General features: G+C 42.8%; 1 protein-coding gene across 1 annotated transcript in view; it reads left to right on the plus strand.

Annotated features, from left to right (window-relative positions):
• Positions 1-18,314, plus strand: part of hsf2bp (heat shock transcription factor 2 binding protein) — a gene marked incomplete at both ends in the record, with an annotated part of 32,694 nt that extends 14,380 nt beyond the window's left edge. Inside the window, 5 exons of the mRNA XM_079733773.1 lie at positions 5,401-5,550; positions 16,179-16,323; positions 16,762-16,879; positions 17,177-17,280; positions 18,073-18,314. Coding sequence (XP_079589899.1) covers positions 5,401-5,550; positions 16,179-16,323; positions 16,762-16,879; positions 17,177-17,280; positions 18,073-18,314 — 759 coding nt within the window. The remainder of the gene's footprint in view (positions 1-5,400; positions 5,551-16,178; positions 16,324-16,761; positions 16,880-17,176; positions 17,281-18,072) is intronic.
• Positions 18,315-19,713: the final 1,399 nt, after the last annotated feature.

Here is a 19,713-nt window from a genome sequence, read left to right on the forward strand (position 1 = left end):
CGCGGGCTTTCTTGGTTCACTGGTGAAGTCAGGGATGCGCACTGACTGAGTCTAGACTAGAGATGCGCGGATGAGCTGTAATGTCATCCGTACCCGCTGCCTATTATCAATAACCAACCAAAGCAATGTTTTTTTTTAACAATTGATACCCGCACCCGGCCGATCATGGGGTGACCAGACTTTGAATGCGTGTTCCAACCACTATGAAATGTCCCGTTGTCAGCGATTACATAGCCAACGTGGTCTTGTTATAGCCCAATCATTAACTAAAAGCCACATAGAAAGAATAAAGCATATTTAAACAATGTGTGAGGCAGGGTTCGAGTTATGATTCCATCTCTGTGGGGGTCTCTTTAAAAATAAATAAATATAGATGCTTAAGTAAATATAGGCTATTATGACACGGCTCTTCTCAATGCCGTGGAATGCTCCGTTTACTTGCATGGGCACTTCACAACAAAGCCACCGTCTTCGGTTGCTAAGCGACGTCAACGTCTTTGGCAAACTATTTCTCTGCTGATCAACGCTACGAATGGTAACAAATAAATTGTAAAAAGACTGTGTGAAGTTATTTTTTCGTTCGGCAAGTAGCCGCTCATTATCGAAAATAAGCCCCTTCAGGTCGAAGCAGCACACCTCCGTTTCGCGTCGGTGTCCGGTTGGTGGTTGGCGGTATGACCGCCAACCGCATCTCTAGTCTCTCTAGTCTAGAATAATTTGCATACTCCCAAATGTTTTTTTTATGAATGAAGACACCCGCATGCAAGAATGAGTTCACATCTGAGTGTAGGCTGGAAACGCGATAAACTATTTAAAAGTGCAAAAACGCCAACATATTCTTTATTTTGCTGACCACCACAAAAGCCTCGTAAGGACAGTTCCTCTGCATCTCTCATAGATCGCAGCATCTTTCAATGTCTTTGTTTAAGGTGACTGCATCACCTTCTCTTACATGATCAGCAGCTCTGGGATTTCACTTTCTCTCCGGTTAGAACTGCTCATGATGATATCGCTGCGTTGTCTCTGTGGAGACAGCGCAACACCTCTACCCAAGCCCCGCCCCCCCCGGAACCGCGGAGCCGTCGCATTTACCTCAGAATGAAACCCAATAAACCGCCAATGTGTGTAGGGTCCGAAGGGGTAAATTGGGGTGCTAGCTCAAGCAGGCAACTTACCTCGGGTTGTGTTAACGCGCTGACCATGCCGCGAAAAAGGCGTGAGCAGCTCCTGCTACGAGCGTGGTTTCTCCTGCATGAAACGGGTGAAGTCGGAGTCGGAGGACTCGCCTAGCCAATGACACTCTGAACAGCCTCATGCAAATCTCAATGCATGAACCTCCTCTTGACGAAATCAACTCACTAAATGCAGTCACTAAATGGTGGAGTACTGGCAGAAGGTCACGTTCTGTGACTGAGGGTGTTGGTTGTCATCGTGAGGCTAAACAAATCAAGTCTGGAAATAAATATATTATTTTATCAACATAATATATTGTGTTTTTATTATATTATCAGTAAGTAACAACTCAAAATGTAAAAAAGATTCTTAGGAAAATTCGGGAGGATTCGGGACGTTTCAAAATGTTTTCAAATGTTAATTTCAACCCCTGGAGCCTGGATCCATCGTTATCAGGAAACTGTGCCCTGGTCTGAGGGGACACGTCACTCTAGAGGGACCAGTTAGAGAAAAAAAAAGAGGTCCAGTTAGAACTTCTTGAGGCAAAGGTCCAGAAGATCATAATGTCTAACTGTTTAGGGCAGAGGTCTTCAACAGGGGGTCTAGTTTGGGTCGTCTAGTTTTGGTTGATTAGACTTTTTTTTATGTTCCCCCCGCAAATTTTTCCACAAATTGAAATGTCTTTAAATACACATTAACATGAATCCAACACACTAGTCGCGTTTACATGGACACTTTTGATCTGATTTCTTATCGGAATAGATCTATTCCTATCATGCGATCCGAATACTATATACTTGTGGTAAGGGTACGTTCGTATGTCTCTCGCGCACACCTGACACATTTGGACTGGCTGCGACATTTTTATGTATTTGATTTTAATGAAAGCCCAGCAGGAGAGAGCTTTTCTCTGCCTGCTCCTTCAATTAAGAAGAAGGACAGCACAGCGACGTCAGTTTCTCGTCCGGTCTTTATATCTACCCCCTCCTCCGCCACAAACAATACGTATTTGGATGAGAGTGCGCAGCCAAGACTGTTGGGAGAGAGAGAGTGCTGTTATGTAAGGGATAATGTACAGAACGCCGGTCATTATCGGGAAAATAAGCCCATCAGCAGAGAAATAGTCCGCCAAAGACGTTGACGTCGCTTAGCAACCGGACACGCTGGAGTTGATAAGTTACCAGACTACTTGCGGAGTGATACGAAAGACACTAACAAACATCACTAATTTTCATTTTCCACATTTATGTTTTAAAAATATCCGTTTGAATAGCTTTTATGCATGATTACATGCAATTGACAGACATTGTTGATCTTGGCAGGTATCATATTATGTTATCTTATGTTTATAAATGGCTGTGGCATGGCCACCCTACTCACTGTACCTTGCACATGTTTAAAATAAAAACATGAATATAGGAACCTGTGTATTATTTGAATATCTTAGTATTGAATGCAAAATAACAAGGTACATTTATACATGGCACTATAGAACCAGTTTAACATAAAACACAATTTTACACAATATATAAGTAGGGGGTCCCCGCTCCATCTCTCCATTAGCAGTGTTGTGCCTGAACGCGTTCATTGAACGATAGTTCATAAACTTGTTCATATTTTGGGCGAACATGAACTGAACGTACTGTATTACTGCCTGATGAACGTTACTGTGGACTCGTTCATTCTGGTGTCTGTGAACGGCACGCTCACTTGGTTTAACTTCGTTCAATATGGGGGTTATTTGTTTATCAACACGGCGGATGCGCGCGCAGATCGCCGTGTTGTTTGACCGGTTGCCATGGTAATCTCTGTGTGATTAATTTGCAGTTGCGGTGTTGCCAGCTTATTGTTACATTAAATTGTAATCAGAAAACGCGGTTATATGCTATAGACCCTATAGTATCTGTCGTATAAAGGCTGGGATGAATTTCAAATTATAAATATGTACACTTTATTTTGAAAGTATAGACCGGCACAATTCCCATTGAAACGAATGGGGCAGTGATTATTCTTCAAAACGAGAGCTGTTCAATTGTGGAAAATGAATTAAACTGTAATCAGACAACGCGGTTATATACTATAGACCCTAGAGTATCTGGTATAAAAGTCTTTTCGCTCGGTTCTCCGTCTCATCAGTAGGGCTAGAACCGAGCAAAAAGACTACAACCAAACGTGGACACCCCCCTTTTTCGTTTCCGGCCAACGAGCAATGAGTCTTCCAACAGAAATTAATGGGATTTACAAAATGCGCTAAATGTGCAATAAACCACGATAGAAACTGTCCTTCGCTACGATACTTGATTCAACCACTCTATTTCATCCTAGACAAACCACAAAGGGGGCTCAATGTTCAAAATACCAGAAAAAACGAATAGCTCACAGCAACATATTGAAAAAAAACGACTATGTACTAGTTCATTTTTTGGAACTGAGAACTTAGTTCAAAATTTTGAATTATGAACGTTTAATTGAACTAGTTCATTTTAACATTTCTGAACTGAACTTTGAACTAGTTCACGTAGAAATTGAACTTTCCCAACACTGTCCATTAGTTTGGGGGTCCTTGGCCTGGAAAACGTTAAGGACCCCTGGTTTAGGGTGATATATATTTGAAGTAGCCTCGTAGTTGTATCAACATCTGCATTGTCATTCAAATGAGATCACTACGATTTAAAAACTTTTTGAAATGTATTGTCACGTAACATAGAACTGTATGACAATGCTTCCATCAGTCAACGGCTTTTAGTGTTAACCCAAAATCAAAGCCACTCTGAGGGAAAACTCATGAGCACGTTTTTAGGCAGAGGATGTGTTGCCCAGGGTGCTGGTGGACTAGTCATATTGGGCTCCGAGTCTATTTCATTTATGTGATATGACTTCAGATTTGAGTGGGTATGTTTGTTCAAAACCTTTATGTTTTGTCTCATAGTGGCGTTTCACATAGGCACTTTTAATAAGTGCAAACTCTGTGATAACTGAATCTCTCTTTCTCTGTCTCCTTTGTCTGTATGTCTCCCTTTCTCCGTCTCCCTCATCTGTATCTCTCCCTTTCTCTGTCTTACTCGTCTGTGTCTCCCTTTGTTTTCTCTACCTGTATCTAGGGCTGCTCGATTATGGAAAAAATCATAATCACGATTATTTAAACGATTATTTTTGAAACATGATGTATTTATTCAGCTTGTCTCTCCCAAAAAACACTTTGTAACTGAGAACTTGGAAATTCTGCCTTAAAAAAATACACAAAATGATATACGCAAAAAAGAAAATGTTCAAATCTAAAATAATGTACAGATATGTATCCAGCTTTCTGCCATTTCTATAAAACATTAAAAAAAAAACTATTATATTAGTTTTGTGATCGTTTCAGGCTAAAATCGAAATTGGGATCAAAATTCGATTAATCACCCAGCCCTACCTGTATCGCTATGTTTCTTTTCTTTCTGCCGTCTTTTCATGTGTAAATTGCCTCTTACTCGCTCATCTGGCTTCACTGAGTTGCAATGTTTACCACCTGGAATGCACAGATTTGATTGACTGAGTAGTATCACGTGGGATGGCTTAACTCGCATGCAATTTGTCTGTGTGTTTCCTCATCCGCTAAACCACGATTGTAAAGACTAAATAAGCAGGCTGGTTAAAATAGAAGCACCCCGTCAGGTTTTGTATCTTAACCCGCTGTAGGTCTCGGTCAGTTTGGAAAGGCTTTTCTGGGTCTGGACCCAGGCCGTGGTCTGCCTGTTAGTGACCGCTGCTCTAGAGACCTGGTCTGAGGGGACACATCCCTCTAGAGACCTGGTCTGAGGGGAGACCTCCCTCTGGTCTGAGGGGACACGTCCCTCTAGTGACCTGGTCTGAGGGGTCCCTCTCGTCCAGTCCATTTGTCTTTCGCAAATGGACTGCATTTATGGTGCTTCTAACCAGTTGCCACCCAGAGCGCTTAACAATATTGCCTAACATTCACCCATGCATGTACACAATCACCCATTCATACACACATTCACCCATTCAAGCACACATTCTCAAACCGATGGAGGTGTCAACCATGCAAGGTGACAGCCAGCTCGTCAGGAGCAGTCAGAGTGAGGCACTCAACCTGACACTTAGGTTGAGGCACTCACTGACGCTAGGAGGAGCCAGGGATCTAACTAGCAACCTTCTGGTTACCAGCCAACCCGCTCTACCTCTACCTAACCCTAACTCTGTTGTCCGTCTCTAACCGTCCACCAGGAGAAGCTGGTGCTGAAGGCGGAGCTGTCGGCGTGCCGGGAGCAGCTGCAGCAGCAGGCTGAGTTCTGCAGAGGGCTTGGCGCGGCCTCCTGCACCGTGCTCTGGAGCGCCTCGGGGCGGGAGGACGCCGTGGTGGACATGCTGGCCGACGTGAGTTAAATACTCCATCCTCATTGGTCGAGAGGGGGCCGTGGGGGACATGCTGGCTGACTCGAGTTAAAGGTGACATATTATAATAATAATTCATTAGATTTATATAGCGCTTTTCAATGACCCAAAGACACTTAGGGTGAAGGGGGGACCTAACTCACCCCCAGCCACCACCATAATGTCACCAGGTGTGGGTGTAATTAGCCATTACAAGCCGTTTTGAAAGTCTGCCTCTTCTGACATCACAAGTGGGCATGTCCACCTAGATGTAGAACAAATAGTTGAGCAACGTTTGCTAGAGTCCATTGGGTAGGCTGGTAGACTGGTAGATCTATCCAACACACATCTAGGTGGACACGCCCACTTGTGATGTCAGAAGAGGACGATTTTTAAAACGGCTTGTAATGGCTAATCACACTCCTGGTGGTATATTATGTCACCTTTAAATACTTCACCACCGCCGCGGGGCTCCACCGCCGCTGGGCTCCACCGCCGCAGGACTCCACCGCCGCAGGGCTCCACCGCCGCAGGGCTCCACCGCCGCCGCCCGGCAGCGGTGCTCAGGCGGGAAACAATCGCGGGCAATAATCCCTTTCTCCTCCATGTCGCGGTTCAAACTGGACTTCAGGGAGTAAAAACCAAAGTTCCTTTACCCCAATTTCTTCTCAACCATGCCCGAGATAACCCCCACTACGAGTCTCGTTGTGGAAGTACCAGTGACAGAGAACAGAGAAGCCAAAGCAGTCTAGTCTTTTCACCAAATGGGAGCTTAACGCAAACCTTACCTTATGTTGCGTGTTATGCGCCATAACACCAACAGGAGAATGGTTATCCAAATAACAAAGAAGTGTACAACACTTGCGTTACAGTGTGTGTATATTCACACACTGTAACACACATGTGGCGCTTGCACGGTCGTATCTCATTGTTTCTTTCCTCGGTCATCATGTGTCCAGCAGCAGAAAGCAAGCGCTCGATGTTGACGCTAGTGCAAGGCACTGACAGATATTTCCGAGCAAGCTGGGCCATGCACTCAAAACGGGACTGGTTGCTCCTGAAGTATTCCAGTGGCTCACGTGAAGCGTTGCCTCCAACAGATATGACTGGAGCTAAAAGTTAAAAAAACACAGCAGAAAAATACTATCTAATTATGATGTTGTTCTGACCATTAAGGCTTGTTAAAAGTCTTTAGAAAATGTTAAATAAATCTATACACTTCTGAATCCACTCTGCTGGTGAATGGCAGCTTCAGTGTTTTCTTCCAGTACTGCCTCAAACGTTCCCAACAATGAGTTATTCCCATCTTCCCTGCGCCTCTTTTCTGGTGCCTCCTCTGGCTGAGGAGTGCCAGCTGTGGCACCATCATTCTCCAGCAACTTTTCCTGCAGCATACCTCAGGGCTCCAGACTGCGACCAAATGGTCGCAGTCTGGACACCCGACCCACACCCAAAGGAAAATTAGACACATTAGATGGAACGCTTGGGAATTACACTGTGTTGTGTTTGGCGTGCTGCTTTAGATTGCTGTGCAAAAAAAGCACATCATCCACTGTGGACAGTTTTAGTTGACTCCTCCGCTCCTGAATAACATATCCAGCACCAGAGAAGTCTCGCTCGCAATCGCAAAACCCGCGTCCGATCCGCGCTGTTCAGGCGTCCGGCCCGACCCGCACCCGTGTCCGACACGGTACATTATTTTTCAACCGTTTCATCCAAATTGTGCCGGTCACCCATCGGGTACCCGAACCCGGTCAGGACTTCATGTGCCATAAAGGGCTTTTCACACAGGAGGCGTTTGTCGCGCCTGCTGCGTTCTCAATGGAGAGGCGAGCGGGCCGAGAGGAGGCGCAGCTTCCTGTCAAGCGGCACGACAAGCGGGCGCACTCCCGTGAAACTGTCGATTCCGTGCTCGTCGAACGCATATGCGCGCACGCAGAAACAATTGGTATAGATGAGAATCACAATAAAATGTGACACTGAATTTGAGACCGCACATTGTAATTTCTGCATCTTTTATCAAAATATGTATTAGTAATACAGTGAAAAAAAATGAGAGAACCACATTGGCATGTTGATTTACGGTGTGTGCCCCTAAAATTTCTGGTTGTGCCCCTAAAATTTTCAGTTAGGGGCCACAGTACTCCTAGTGAAAAAAGTTCATCTGGAGCCCTGTTGCTTGCCGTTTTGATGCGAGGGTGAAGTAGCGGTCCTTATATCTCGGGTCCAGAAGTGTTGCCAGATAGTGCAGGGGTTCCTCCTCGACATGACCTTCACTCCGTAGTCTGTTAAGCAAACACGTCAAGCTTCGGATGGCGAGGATAAAGTGTGCAGCTGTGGCTGTGGCCTTGCTGATGTTTCCGGTGAGCTGTTCACATGGATCAAGGATGGTCAGCATGTTTTGGACCAGGGTCCATTGTTGGGTGTCTGGTGTTGCGGGCAAATTGTGTTCAACTGCATATGCTGCAATAGCTTGTTTCTGCGCCACTAGGTATACTACAGGTACACTATCAGTGTACCTGTGTGTGAGCCGGGCAGCTCATGGGACTGCAACACCGCTCTGTATAGTTGAAAGTCTGTATTTAACCACTGCATGGTCAGACTCATCATGCTTACAGGGCTGACATCACTAGTCCATATATCCATGGCAAAGCTTATGTCTTTCACGTTGTTATCAAAGTGTGAACACATTTGGCGATCACATAAAACTTAGCTGGAAGGCACACATCAGAAAAGTAGCAGCAGCTCTGCAATATAAACCATGGTTCCAAGTGATTATCAGGCGACAAAAGCCTTTTTCCTCAACGAAGTTGAAGGGCTGGTCGTCAAGTGCCAACATTTCCATGATTAAGTCTTCAATAGCCTTAGCCCGTGGGACATTTCTCTGTCGAAGCAATGGCTATGTTTCAGATGACTTATCCAGTTTGACGTATTGAAGCTTGTGCTACTTTTACCTTCTCGTGGAACTTGCTTAGAACATGTGTTACAAATAACAAGCAACCTATCATCTTAGGAAACTTTGAAAAAGTCCCACACAATCGATGACATGTTGTCTGTTTTCATTTCATCAACGTAAGCATGCTGGGCTGCATTCTGGATGTGACGGAAATTCCCTGTTCCCATGTTTGCTAGTCTTCTTTCTGCCTTTTGAGGTTCATGTTTCTATTGTTTATGTGTAACATGGAAAAATACTGTGAATTTCAATTCAAGTCCGCAACTACCAAAATTAAGACAGAGTTAACAAGTTATTTTCCGACATGAGGGGGTATTCTTGAATTTTCCCAGTCAGCAAGAGTTTTTCTGGTTATGCCAACGTCACTTGAACGCAGCATTCACTCTAGGCCATTCAGGTTTCATAGTGGGAGCGGGGCACTGAAATTATATAGGCTATGTTATCGGGGCTATTCGTCATGATATCGGACTTATCGGAATTACGTAATTTCTGTTATCAGCCCGATAATTATCGTGCACCCCTAGTTTATAAGCATATAATAAGGGTGTTATTACCTATTAACAAATGCTTATTACAAGGGCCTTTATATAAAGCGTTACCTAAGTTTCTCTTATTTAAAACACAAGCAGAGGATTTTTTAACATGGGTATCACAAACACATACAATAGGACAGTGATCACTTACACCCAAGTAAAGGACTCCAGAAGCAGATATTTCATCACTCTTATTAGAAAAGATTAACTCTATAAGTGACGATCTTGAGCGTTCCTTCAGGTTTGGCCTGGTGGGATAAGCGATTAACCACCAGAGGCATTTGTCAGCCAATCCAAATTAAAATCACCCATAACTAAAACTTTGTTATTAGAATAGTGGGAGAGTAGGTCAGCCAGACGATCAAAAGACCCAGCATCAGCTGAGGGAGTTCATATACTCTGACAACAATAAAATAATTTCTAAAACCACAATCTATTTTAAGGGAGAGAAATTCAAAATATTTTGGTATAGATTGAAAGTAAAACAGAAACAGAAAAACAAGACTTAACAAAGGTGGCCACACCACTACCTCCATGAAGCCTGTCAGATCTAAAAATATTAAAATCAGTATAAATATGCAAACATCAATGTTGTTTAGACATCACTAGAATCAACAGGGGTTTAGGGGATGGGCTTGCAAGGGGCGGGATATGAGGTAGGGTCTAAGTTGGCAAGAGGTGGGATAAGTGCGGCTGCTGTCATTGTAGTTTGTTTTGGTTTGACCACAGACAAAATGGAGGCAGAACGGGCAGAACTCATCGCGAACACTTTGCTAAAATGATGTATCATATATTCAATTGCATCCACAAAATTTATTTTCCCCCACTACTTTTCTTTTGCTCCACAAACATGGCTGAGATTACCACCATCGCTGCGCTGTATTTGTTGTGGTTCGAGGAGAGTAGGAAACCCAAACACCGTCATGTTTGGGTACATCCTCCGTAGGCGCTCAGTTTCACCCAGTGGTGTAGTCTACGTGATACCCAGGTATACGCCATATACCCACTAGGAACGCTCCAGGATTTCCGTATACCCACTTAAAAATATGCAAGGATACGTATCAATCGTTTTTTAAACGATATATAAAATAGACTACACCACTGGCTTCACCACCTCCTCCAGGAACTCCGCCTGGATGACGGCCGGTTCCAGCTGTATTTTCAGTTGACTGGGGCCATGTTTGATCACCTGCTAGCCCGGGTTGGTGCCAGGATCTCCCGTCAGGACACCAACTACAGGCTCCATATCAGCTGCGGAGTGCCTGTCCTCCATCTCTCTGCCAGTGACGTTGGGTGAAGCTCAACGCTGATTGGCTATCGCGCCTAAGCGTCACGCGTAGGAGCGTAAAAAGTTCAATTTTTGAACTCCGCGCGGTGGAAGGACGGAACTAGGGCAGGAATTTCACCGGCGGCCATGACGGCTATGGCCGTCGTTGCCCCGCTGTCTGGCCGGGATGCCCTTCTGAAATCGGCCACTGTGGCCTTGGTGCCCCACGCTCTGCCCGTTTTTTCTTTTCCTTTCCCCCTGCCTCTCTGCCCTTTCCTGTCAAGTCCTCTCCGGCCACGGAATGTTAGTACATGTACTTGATTGGTCAACACAACAGTTACGTTATCAAAGTGTGACCAATAAAAATGCAAGTGTTAAAGAGCTTTCGTTGCCCGGCTACCCGATCCGTACAGCCCAGCGATCCCAAAGAAGACGTGACAATAAATTTAAGCGTTCAAAAAACGATCAACAAATAGCTTTTTTCTGCATCAAATAGCTTTTGAGTAGCTTAGCTCTTTTATTGACCAAATAATACGGTAGCGTCCACACAAGTTACATTTTCTCAAGCATTTCTGAAGTTCCAGCGCAGTGGAGCTTTTTGCTGTACTGAAATAAAATATACAGCAAGTGTACAGTAAGTGACACCTCCGCCAGTGTTGCCAGATTAGGCCGGATTTCCTGCCCAATCTGGCGACCCCCATGACGGTAGGGGAGGGTTATTGTCCTTTTGAAATAATCGTAATTCTAATGTCTAATTAAAATATATGTATTACTTATGGCAAATTCTAATCTTATACAATAATAAAGTTTAACAACATTTAACAAATTCGACAAATTCACTCAACTTTTTTTCCTTTTTGAAAAAGAATTGGAGAATTATTGCAAAAGGGCTCTTCAAGATGCAGATAAAAACTGCAAAACAATGAACAATTTCTCTAGAAGTGTTACACTGTTTATTAGAAAGGCTTAATGCTTTTAGGTATGGATTAATCTATTTAATTGAAATCAAAATCATGTTTTTTCTTATCGCCTTGATGCTCTGGCAAGTGGCCTTTGTGCCCCTAAAATCATGAAATTCCAGGCCTGGACGGGACCCTATAATGTTCAGCTAACTGTTGACAATAATAATAATGAAAAAAAACATTTTCTTTATACACATGCAGCTGTGAACTCATGTATTGTAATTTATTGAATGATGTGTACTTTTAGGGTTATGAAAGGACCTATCTTTTAGCGTTCAACACAAATAAATCTTAAGAGCAGTGCCAACATTTAAATATTTTTTAACCATTCAGCAAATAAAAGGCAACGGGCTGATTATCATTTAGGGGGCCACTCAATGACATGCAGAAGCGTCATCAACACACCCACTTAAGTGGTGTGAGAAATGCCGACTTTCTACTCCTTATTCACATATAAGGTCATTTACATTTCCTACGGAGAAAATACTACCTCAGCGGTAGATTTTCAGGGTACAAATGTCAGGATGTGTTGTTCACACATGCGGCCCATCTGGAGAATAGCCGGAGAATATCAGGACTTACACGTGTGTCTGAAAGCAGCTAGTGTGTGAGCATTTGATTACATTATAAAATGAGTCAATTTATGGGTTACAGGGGTAATTGTTCAATGGAAGGTGTATTATAATATGCATGCAAATCAATTATTCAATAGCTTTGACTGTTATTCAGGGCTCAAATGCATTGACATTTAAAAAATTTATGGCAACTAGTATTTGTTATTTGAAAATAATAACAAACATTTTATAAAATTGTGTTCATTTACAGAAGCACCTTATTGAAATAAACTAAGTGTAACAACAACTAAGGCAGCAACCAAGATTGCGGATTGTACATTGGCTACCTGATGTGAGAATTTAAGATGTTCTTTTATTTTTACCAGAAGAATACGTCATTGTGATTAAACATCTCTTCAAGTGACCTGGCCAAGACAGGCAGCTGTAGCCTACAGTCACATATAGCCTACACACAAAACATTATAAAAAGAAAACAACTAAAACAGTTGGCAGGGGGGAGGGGGGATATCAATATCGCAAGACATTTCGGGAGGTGGAGGAATATTACATTTTAGCAACAAAGTGTAGTCTTGTGGTGGACTCTATAGGCATAATTCATAATCATACTGCGTTATAGGGGAGCTGGCTCTTTAAGATCGTGCAACTTTGTCGATATGCCGGTCGACGCAACGTTTGAATTTAACGTTTCTTATATGATAAAATGAACAACCTGCCATTGCGTTGTCAACTTGAGAAATTGTCTCTTCACTTCTTCTATCGCAATTGCTACAGTCTATAGACAGAACGTCTTACCTGGGAGAGTTTGTTGACGGCGGGGCCGTTAAAACAGTCGGAAGGGGGGAGGGGGGATATCACTATTGCAAGACATTGCGGGATGTTCAAGGAGATGAATAATATTTAAAAATAAATAAAGTGTAGTCTATAGACATGTCTCAGCTGGGAGAGTGTGTTGACGGCGGGGCTATATAGGGCTGGGCGATATGGGCCAAAACTCATATCTCGATATTTTATGTACGAATGGCGATATACGATATTATAACGATATTTTGAATAAAACGGGTAAAGTGTGTAGTTTTAACTCCACGCCACAAGTATTCACCATCAACCATTTATTGAGGTTCAGTTTTTCTTTTTCTTTGCTCAACGAAGCACAGCTGTGCTTTAACAACAGATATGTAAGGGATAATGTATAGAACGCCGGTCATTATCGGGAAAATAAGCCCCGACAGGGCGACCAGGACACCGACGTGCAGCGGAGTTGTCTTGCTTCGCCCTGAAGGGGCTTATTTTCGCTAATGACCGGCGACGTTCTATACATTATCCCGCTTATTACACGGCTGCTTGCCTAAACGAAAAATAACTTCATGGTGTGTCTTTTGACAATTCATTTGTAACCAGCATTCATGGTGTTGATCAGCAGAGAAATAGTCCGCCAAAGTTGTGCCGTTGCTTAGAAACCAAAGACGCCGGGGCTGACGAGTTACCGGACTACTTGCGGAGTGATACCAAAGACGTCAATAGAGGCAAAAAATCCTTTGTTTTCCTTGACAGCGGTCAATTATACTAAGCAACGGTGAATTATCAAATATAAATTCACCGCCGGAAGTTGTGTAATATAAAGCAATAGTGTTGTCTGTTTGAAACATACGGAACCCGCACAGGGGAGACGTTCCCTCCAGGGCCGATGCTATCGGGGGCAACACCCTTCACTTTGACTGGCAGTGGGTCTGCTTATAGGTCGGAATATGGTTGGAATGAAGCGGCCACCGATTCTTGACAGGCTGGGTACTTTATTCTTACACACAACTGGACTTGTTCATTACTTCACTAAACTGACACGCACGCTACCGCTCGCTCTCCTCGCTCGTACACTGACTCGCTGACGTCACACACACACGTACACTGCCAGTGATATGCGTGCGATATTTTCTCGCGCTCACAAGATGCTTTCTCGTGAGCACGAGAAATATTAAAAACATTTTTTTTACCCCATGTCCCTTTACGGACATGCTGCAATAGCTTGTTTCTGCGCCACTGGGTATACTACAGGTACACTATCAGTGTACCTGTGTGTGAGCCGGACAAACTTTGAATAAACACCATGTGTTTATTCAAAGTTTGTTGTGATGCGTAACGTGGGTGGGAGAACACTGCGTACATGTAAAGGGCGAGATTGAGCAACTGAACTAGCTTGTAGGCTCAGAGAGCAGTGGTCGGCCTTATAAAATAGCGCTCGCAAGGCAACATCAAAATAATATATAATATACTGGTATGGCGATATTGTCTCAACTACATATCTCTTTCCAAAATATACTGGTATAAATTTTACTACCGGTATATCGCCCAGCCCTAGGGCTATACAGTGTAGTCTATAGACATGACGTCTAAGCTGGGAGAGTGTCGACGGCGGGTGTGTGAGGTGTGTGTCCCTGTATGCGGTGTGTTTGTGTGTGTGTGTGCGTACGGTGTGTGCGTGCATGCTGTGTGTGTGAGCTGCGGGCTGCTTGGCACATGCGCACTTGACCAAGTGTGGAGGAGTAACTTGTCCGACAGGCCTGCTATTATATAGAAGTAAGATATGAACAATAAGACACATTTCAATAAGGAGGCCTTAGACCACTTTATATTTATATGAACTATATTAATATGAACAATCAATAAGGAGGCTTTAGACCAGGGTTCCTTTACCTCCTGCTTGGTCGGCACGCCGACAAGCAGGAGGGGTAACTAATGTAGCGACCAGGACACAAACCATTATATGCCTGCCTAACCTATTCTAATGAACACAGACACTGTAAGAACATTATTAGGAATGACACAGTTTTATTAATAGACAGAAACAGTAACAGTCGAACAACACGACTATGATATACTCAGTCAATATCAAGCAATTGATAAGAAAAATGAGCTTGTTCGTCTGTAAACAGTATGCAATAAGCATATAAAAAAGTGACCATGTTAACTATACATTGTGCTTGGGCCATTTTGCTCCAAACAAGAACATTTGTGAAATTGTCCTTAGGGTTTATGGTGTTTGCCTAATTTCTTCTATGCAAAATTGAGCATGATAGAGGAGTGGGGTTGGGATTGGCATGAGGCCTCTTCTGTTGTCCTGTATCAGTAAACTTCAACATATGAATGGCCACTACATTTTTTTCCATTGATACAGTAAGCACCATCAATCCTGTCCTGCAACCTGTTCCACACATATAACGACCCAAATATTTGCAGGACAATGGTGTGATGAAGACTTCAGTATGATAGAGAAGTGGGGTTGGGAATGCGATTTCCGAGAAATAATATCACAGTTGGCCTGATTATTGTAGTAACCTAAATTACTTAATAATTGCAAAATTACAGACGAATAGGCATAGATACTAGGGCTGTCAAACTATTAATATTTTTAATCGTGATTAAGCGCTTAGTATTGGTGAGTTATCTCGCGATTAATCACACTTTAAAATGATATTTAAAATTTAAGTTAAATGAGATTATCAAGTGGAATGACACATTCATACCAAATGTACTTAATAAGCAAAAACTAGACCTATTAATCTTGAGGGAGATTCATATGATTTCTGATATGAATGTTGACATTCTGTGGGCAAAACCTTTCAAAAGCAGAAGAAAAACAAACATCCGTTAATGCGTTAATTATTATTAATCGCATTAAAATAAGATTGCAATGACGCGTTATTAACACGCTAATTTTGACAGCCCTAATAAATACATAATTACATTTTCGATCGTGTTGTTTTGGGAGGGGGGCTGTGGATCGTCACTACTTTATGAAACATGTCAAAGATGCTGTCTGAGACGGCTAAGTCCTCTTAAAAATTATAAAATTAGAAGATGGAGAAGTCTCCAACAAACCCACCTGCCCCGTGTTTCACCAAGAGATAACTGTTCTTCTGAAGATGGTTCTAAATATCGTCATTGCTGAGCTGTCCGCATATATATTATTCAAAAACGACGAGCTATCTTGTTAAAATAACGCGATGTTGTCAGCAGCTGCAAAATAGTGCAATGTTGTGTTAATCATTAAAAATGTTTTATTTATTCACAAAAATTTATTCACAAAGTATCTCTGATAATAAAATTATCTATTTTTTGGGCTAGGCTTTATTTCTAAATCTTTGCAGCCCGGTGGCCAATGCTCCGTGGCCCGGTACGTGGTCTAAAGCAGGGTTGAAACACCCTGCTTTAGACCACTTTCTATTAATATGAACAATACGACACATTTCAATAAAGAGGCTATATATGAAATGATATTATATATTATATTATGTTATATATATATTATATAACATATTTATGTGTACATGATCCATGTTGTGTCAGGGGAAGCTGCCCTCCTTCTTGGACATGGCGGGTCAGACCCTTCAGAGCTTCGTCAAGTCTGGGGAGGAGCTCTCCACGCCTGGACCTCTAGATCAGACCTCCACTGAGCACCAGTTTGTCCTTGCTCTTGCTGGGATAATCACCAGTGAGTCCAGTATGATGACCCAAACACTGGGGTCATCACCATTGAGTCCACTATGATGACCCTAACCCTTGGGTCATCACCAGTGAGTCCAGTATGATGACCCTAACCCTTGACCTCTAGACCAGACCAATGAGAACACCACTAGACCCAGCGGGACCTGGACTACCCGGTCCTATTACTCAACACCCCTAGACTCATTGCTAACATGCTAAGTTCTAACATGCTAACCGCTAACATGCTAAGTGCCAACATGATAAGTGCTTACATGCTAAGTGCTAACATTGTAAGTGCTAAGTTAACATTGAAATTCTAAAAAACGCATACCAATTTGGCAGAAACCAACTGCCGTATGTTAAGCGTAAACCAGTTGCCAAAAGAACCTCGATATCATTGAGCGTTAGCCGCTCAACGCCTCCATCTCGTTCCTCTCCTTGGTAGACATAGCAGCGGTGCCCTGTGGGCGGGACTTCCTGTCAAGCAGGGGTCATGTGCTGCTGGACACGCTGATGCAGCTGCTGAAGCTCAGGAAGCCTGGCGCCTTACCCAGACTCAAAGTGTATGATAAACAATCACAGCCAATCCCTGTCCTGCATGGTCACTTATTCAACCAATCCCTGTCCTGTATGGTCTCCTTATTCAGCCAATCCCTGTCCTGCATGGTCTCCTCATTCAGCCAATGCCTGTCCTGCATGGTCACCTTATTCAGCCAATCCCTGTCCTGCATGGTCTCCTCATTCAGCCAATCCTGTCCTGCATGGTCTCCTCATTCAGCCAATCCCTGTCCTGCATGGTCTCCTCATTCAGCCAATCCCTGTCCTGCATGGTTTCCTCATTCAGCTACGATGTGTTCCAGGCTGATGCTGATGGCGCTGTACAATGTCAGCATCAGCGTCAGAGGACTGAAGTACATCAGCCAGAGCCCCGGTCTGCTCCCTATGGTCTGGACCCTGCTGGAGGGTGAGGACTACTGCTACTACTACTACTACTACTATTACTATTAGTACTACTTCGAGTACTACTAGTACTACTATTACTACCTATGCTCTAGACCTTGCTGGAGGGTGAGGACTACTACTACTTCTTATTACTAGTATTACTACTAATGCAATTATTATTACCTACTATTACTACTACTACTATTATTATTTACTACAACTACAGTAGTAGTAAATAATAATAACAATAATAGTAGTAGTAGTAGTACTACTATTACAACAACCAATACTACTACTATTACTACCTATGGTCTGGACCCTTTTGGAGGATAAGGTACTACTACTACTACTACTTACTACTACTACTACAATTATTATTACCTACTACTACTATTGCTATCACTATTACTAGTATTACTATTATTACTACTATTAATATTACTACTATAACCACTACTACTACTAGTATTATTACCTATGGTCTGGACCCTGCTGGGGGATAAGGAACGACTACTACTACTGTTGCTACTATTAATACTAATACTAATATTACTTCTACAACTAGTTCTCTAACTCCTGACCTACTTTTCTGGTTTCCACTCCACTTCACAGAGTTCTGTTTGTCCTGGTGTTTCTTGAATGACTTTCACAGTATAACTGAAAAATGAAACGATTGCACCAAGGCAGGGGTCGACTTCCAGAAAATTAAAATAAATAGAATCCTGGCTGCCAGTGAGGAATCACTGGAAAACACTGAGATGCTTACAGGACCTGTTAGTCAGGTAATGTTCCTTTATCTACCCTTCCCTCTTAGACCAGGACCCAGACGTATGTCTTCAATCCCTGCGCCTCCTGCAGTCTCTGCTCCTGGAGAAGGAGGTGGAGACCACCATGGGAGCGGCTCTGTTGACCTCTCCGTGTCTGGAGCACGTCGGCCGCCTGACTTCCAGCCAGCAGCCTGCTCTCAGACAGACCGCCTGCGACACCTTGGAGGACATTCAGGCCTTGTTCTGCAAACTAGGAAAACCTGATCGCCAGAGTAGCTTCCAACAGTAATTAGAAACATTTCAGTAAACCTGATCGCCAGAGGAGCTTCCAACAGTCATTAAAAACATATCATTATACAGTGCACAACTTCACTGATGGACAAAAAACTCTTTCAGGACCCTACCCTGTTCCTTCTCCTTCCTCCTACCAGCAGAGATGCGTAAACCTCTTTAAGGACCCTTCCCTGATAACTCAGACAACAAGTTTTATATTGTTTATAATGTTTACATTTAGAAATAAACTAAATTGGAGTTTAAATCAACTCAGTTTGCTTGTTCAGTGTATTTCTGTTAGGGATGTGCATTTCTGGCAAAAATACTATTCGATATTTGCTGAGAAGTATTCGAATAATATTCGAAAATCTGTCAATCAAGAACCCCCCACGCACCTCGTATACACGCACACACAATGACACAGGAAGAGGCTTTTATGATTTGTATGAAATCAATGTTTATTTCAACAACTGCACCATCAACATTCAACATCAAAATCATTTCAACGTGGGCTTAGGCAGATAGGCCTACCTGCGCGGAAAACAGATCGCTATTTATTTTACTGAACACAGCCTGCATGACGTTGAACTAGACGCGTCTTTAGCATATGGAAACTATGGCCAAAAAAATAATTTTTAACTTTTTACAATTTATTTGTTCCCAGCATTCATAGTGTTCATCAGCAGAGAAATATTCCGCCAAAGACGTTGACATCGCTTAGCAACCGAGGACGCTGGGGTTGATAAGTTACCGGAATACTTGCGGAGTGATATGACCCAAAAAAAATAAATAAATCACTTTCCTTGACAGCAGTCATTATATGCTTAGCAAAGGTGAATTATCAAAAAAAAAATGTACCACCGGAAGTTGTGAAGGCCCATGCAAGTGAACGGAGCGTTCAACAGCATTGAGAAGAGCCGTGTAATAAATAAAGATAGTCACATTCATTATTCGATGTTCTACGTGACTCAGACTATTCGACTTTTCAACGATCGTTGCCCATCCCTATTTTCTGTACAGATTAATAACATCAACATCAATCAATGAGTTCTGTGAATTCGATCTTGTCAGAGTGGGTGAGGCAGTCTGTATGGAGGGTAAGACAGGCCTGTATGGAGGGTGAGAAGGCAGCCTCAATTTAGTTCCTCTAGTATATTCAGAGAATACCTCACAATCATTACCTGTTATCTAGGTTAAACATTAAAAAAAGTGGCATGATATGATGTAAGATGGAGATTCAGGTGGTGTAAGACACAGCGAATAGGTTCCCAGTCTTTATGGTCAAACAATGGTTCAACTCAGTATGGCACTGTTGGTGTTGTTCCTCCTTTTAAAAGGTAAGATCAACTCTTCACGATGCCAACATATGCATATGTATTTAAAATTGAGCTAGCAGTGCCATGTCAATTTATGTA

Source organism: Pollachius pollachius (assembly GCF_949987615.1).
Source record: "Pollachius pollachius genome assembly, chromosome: 3".
Lineage (NCBI taxonomy): Eukaryota > Metazoa > Chordata > Actinopteri > Gadiformes > Gadidae > Pollachius > Pollachius pollachius.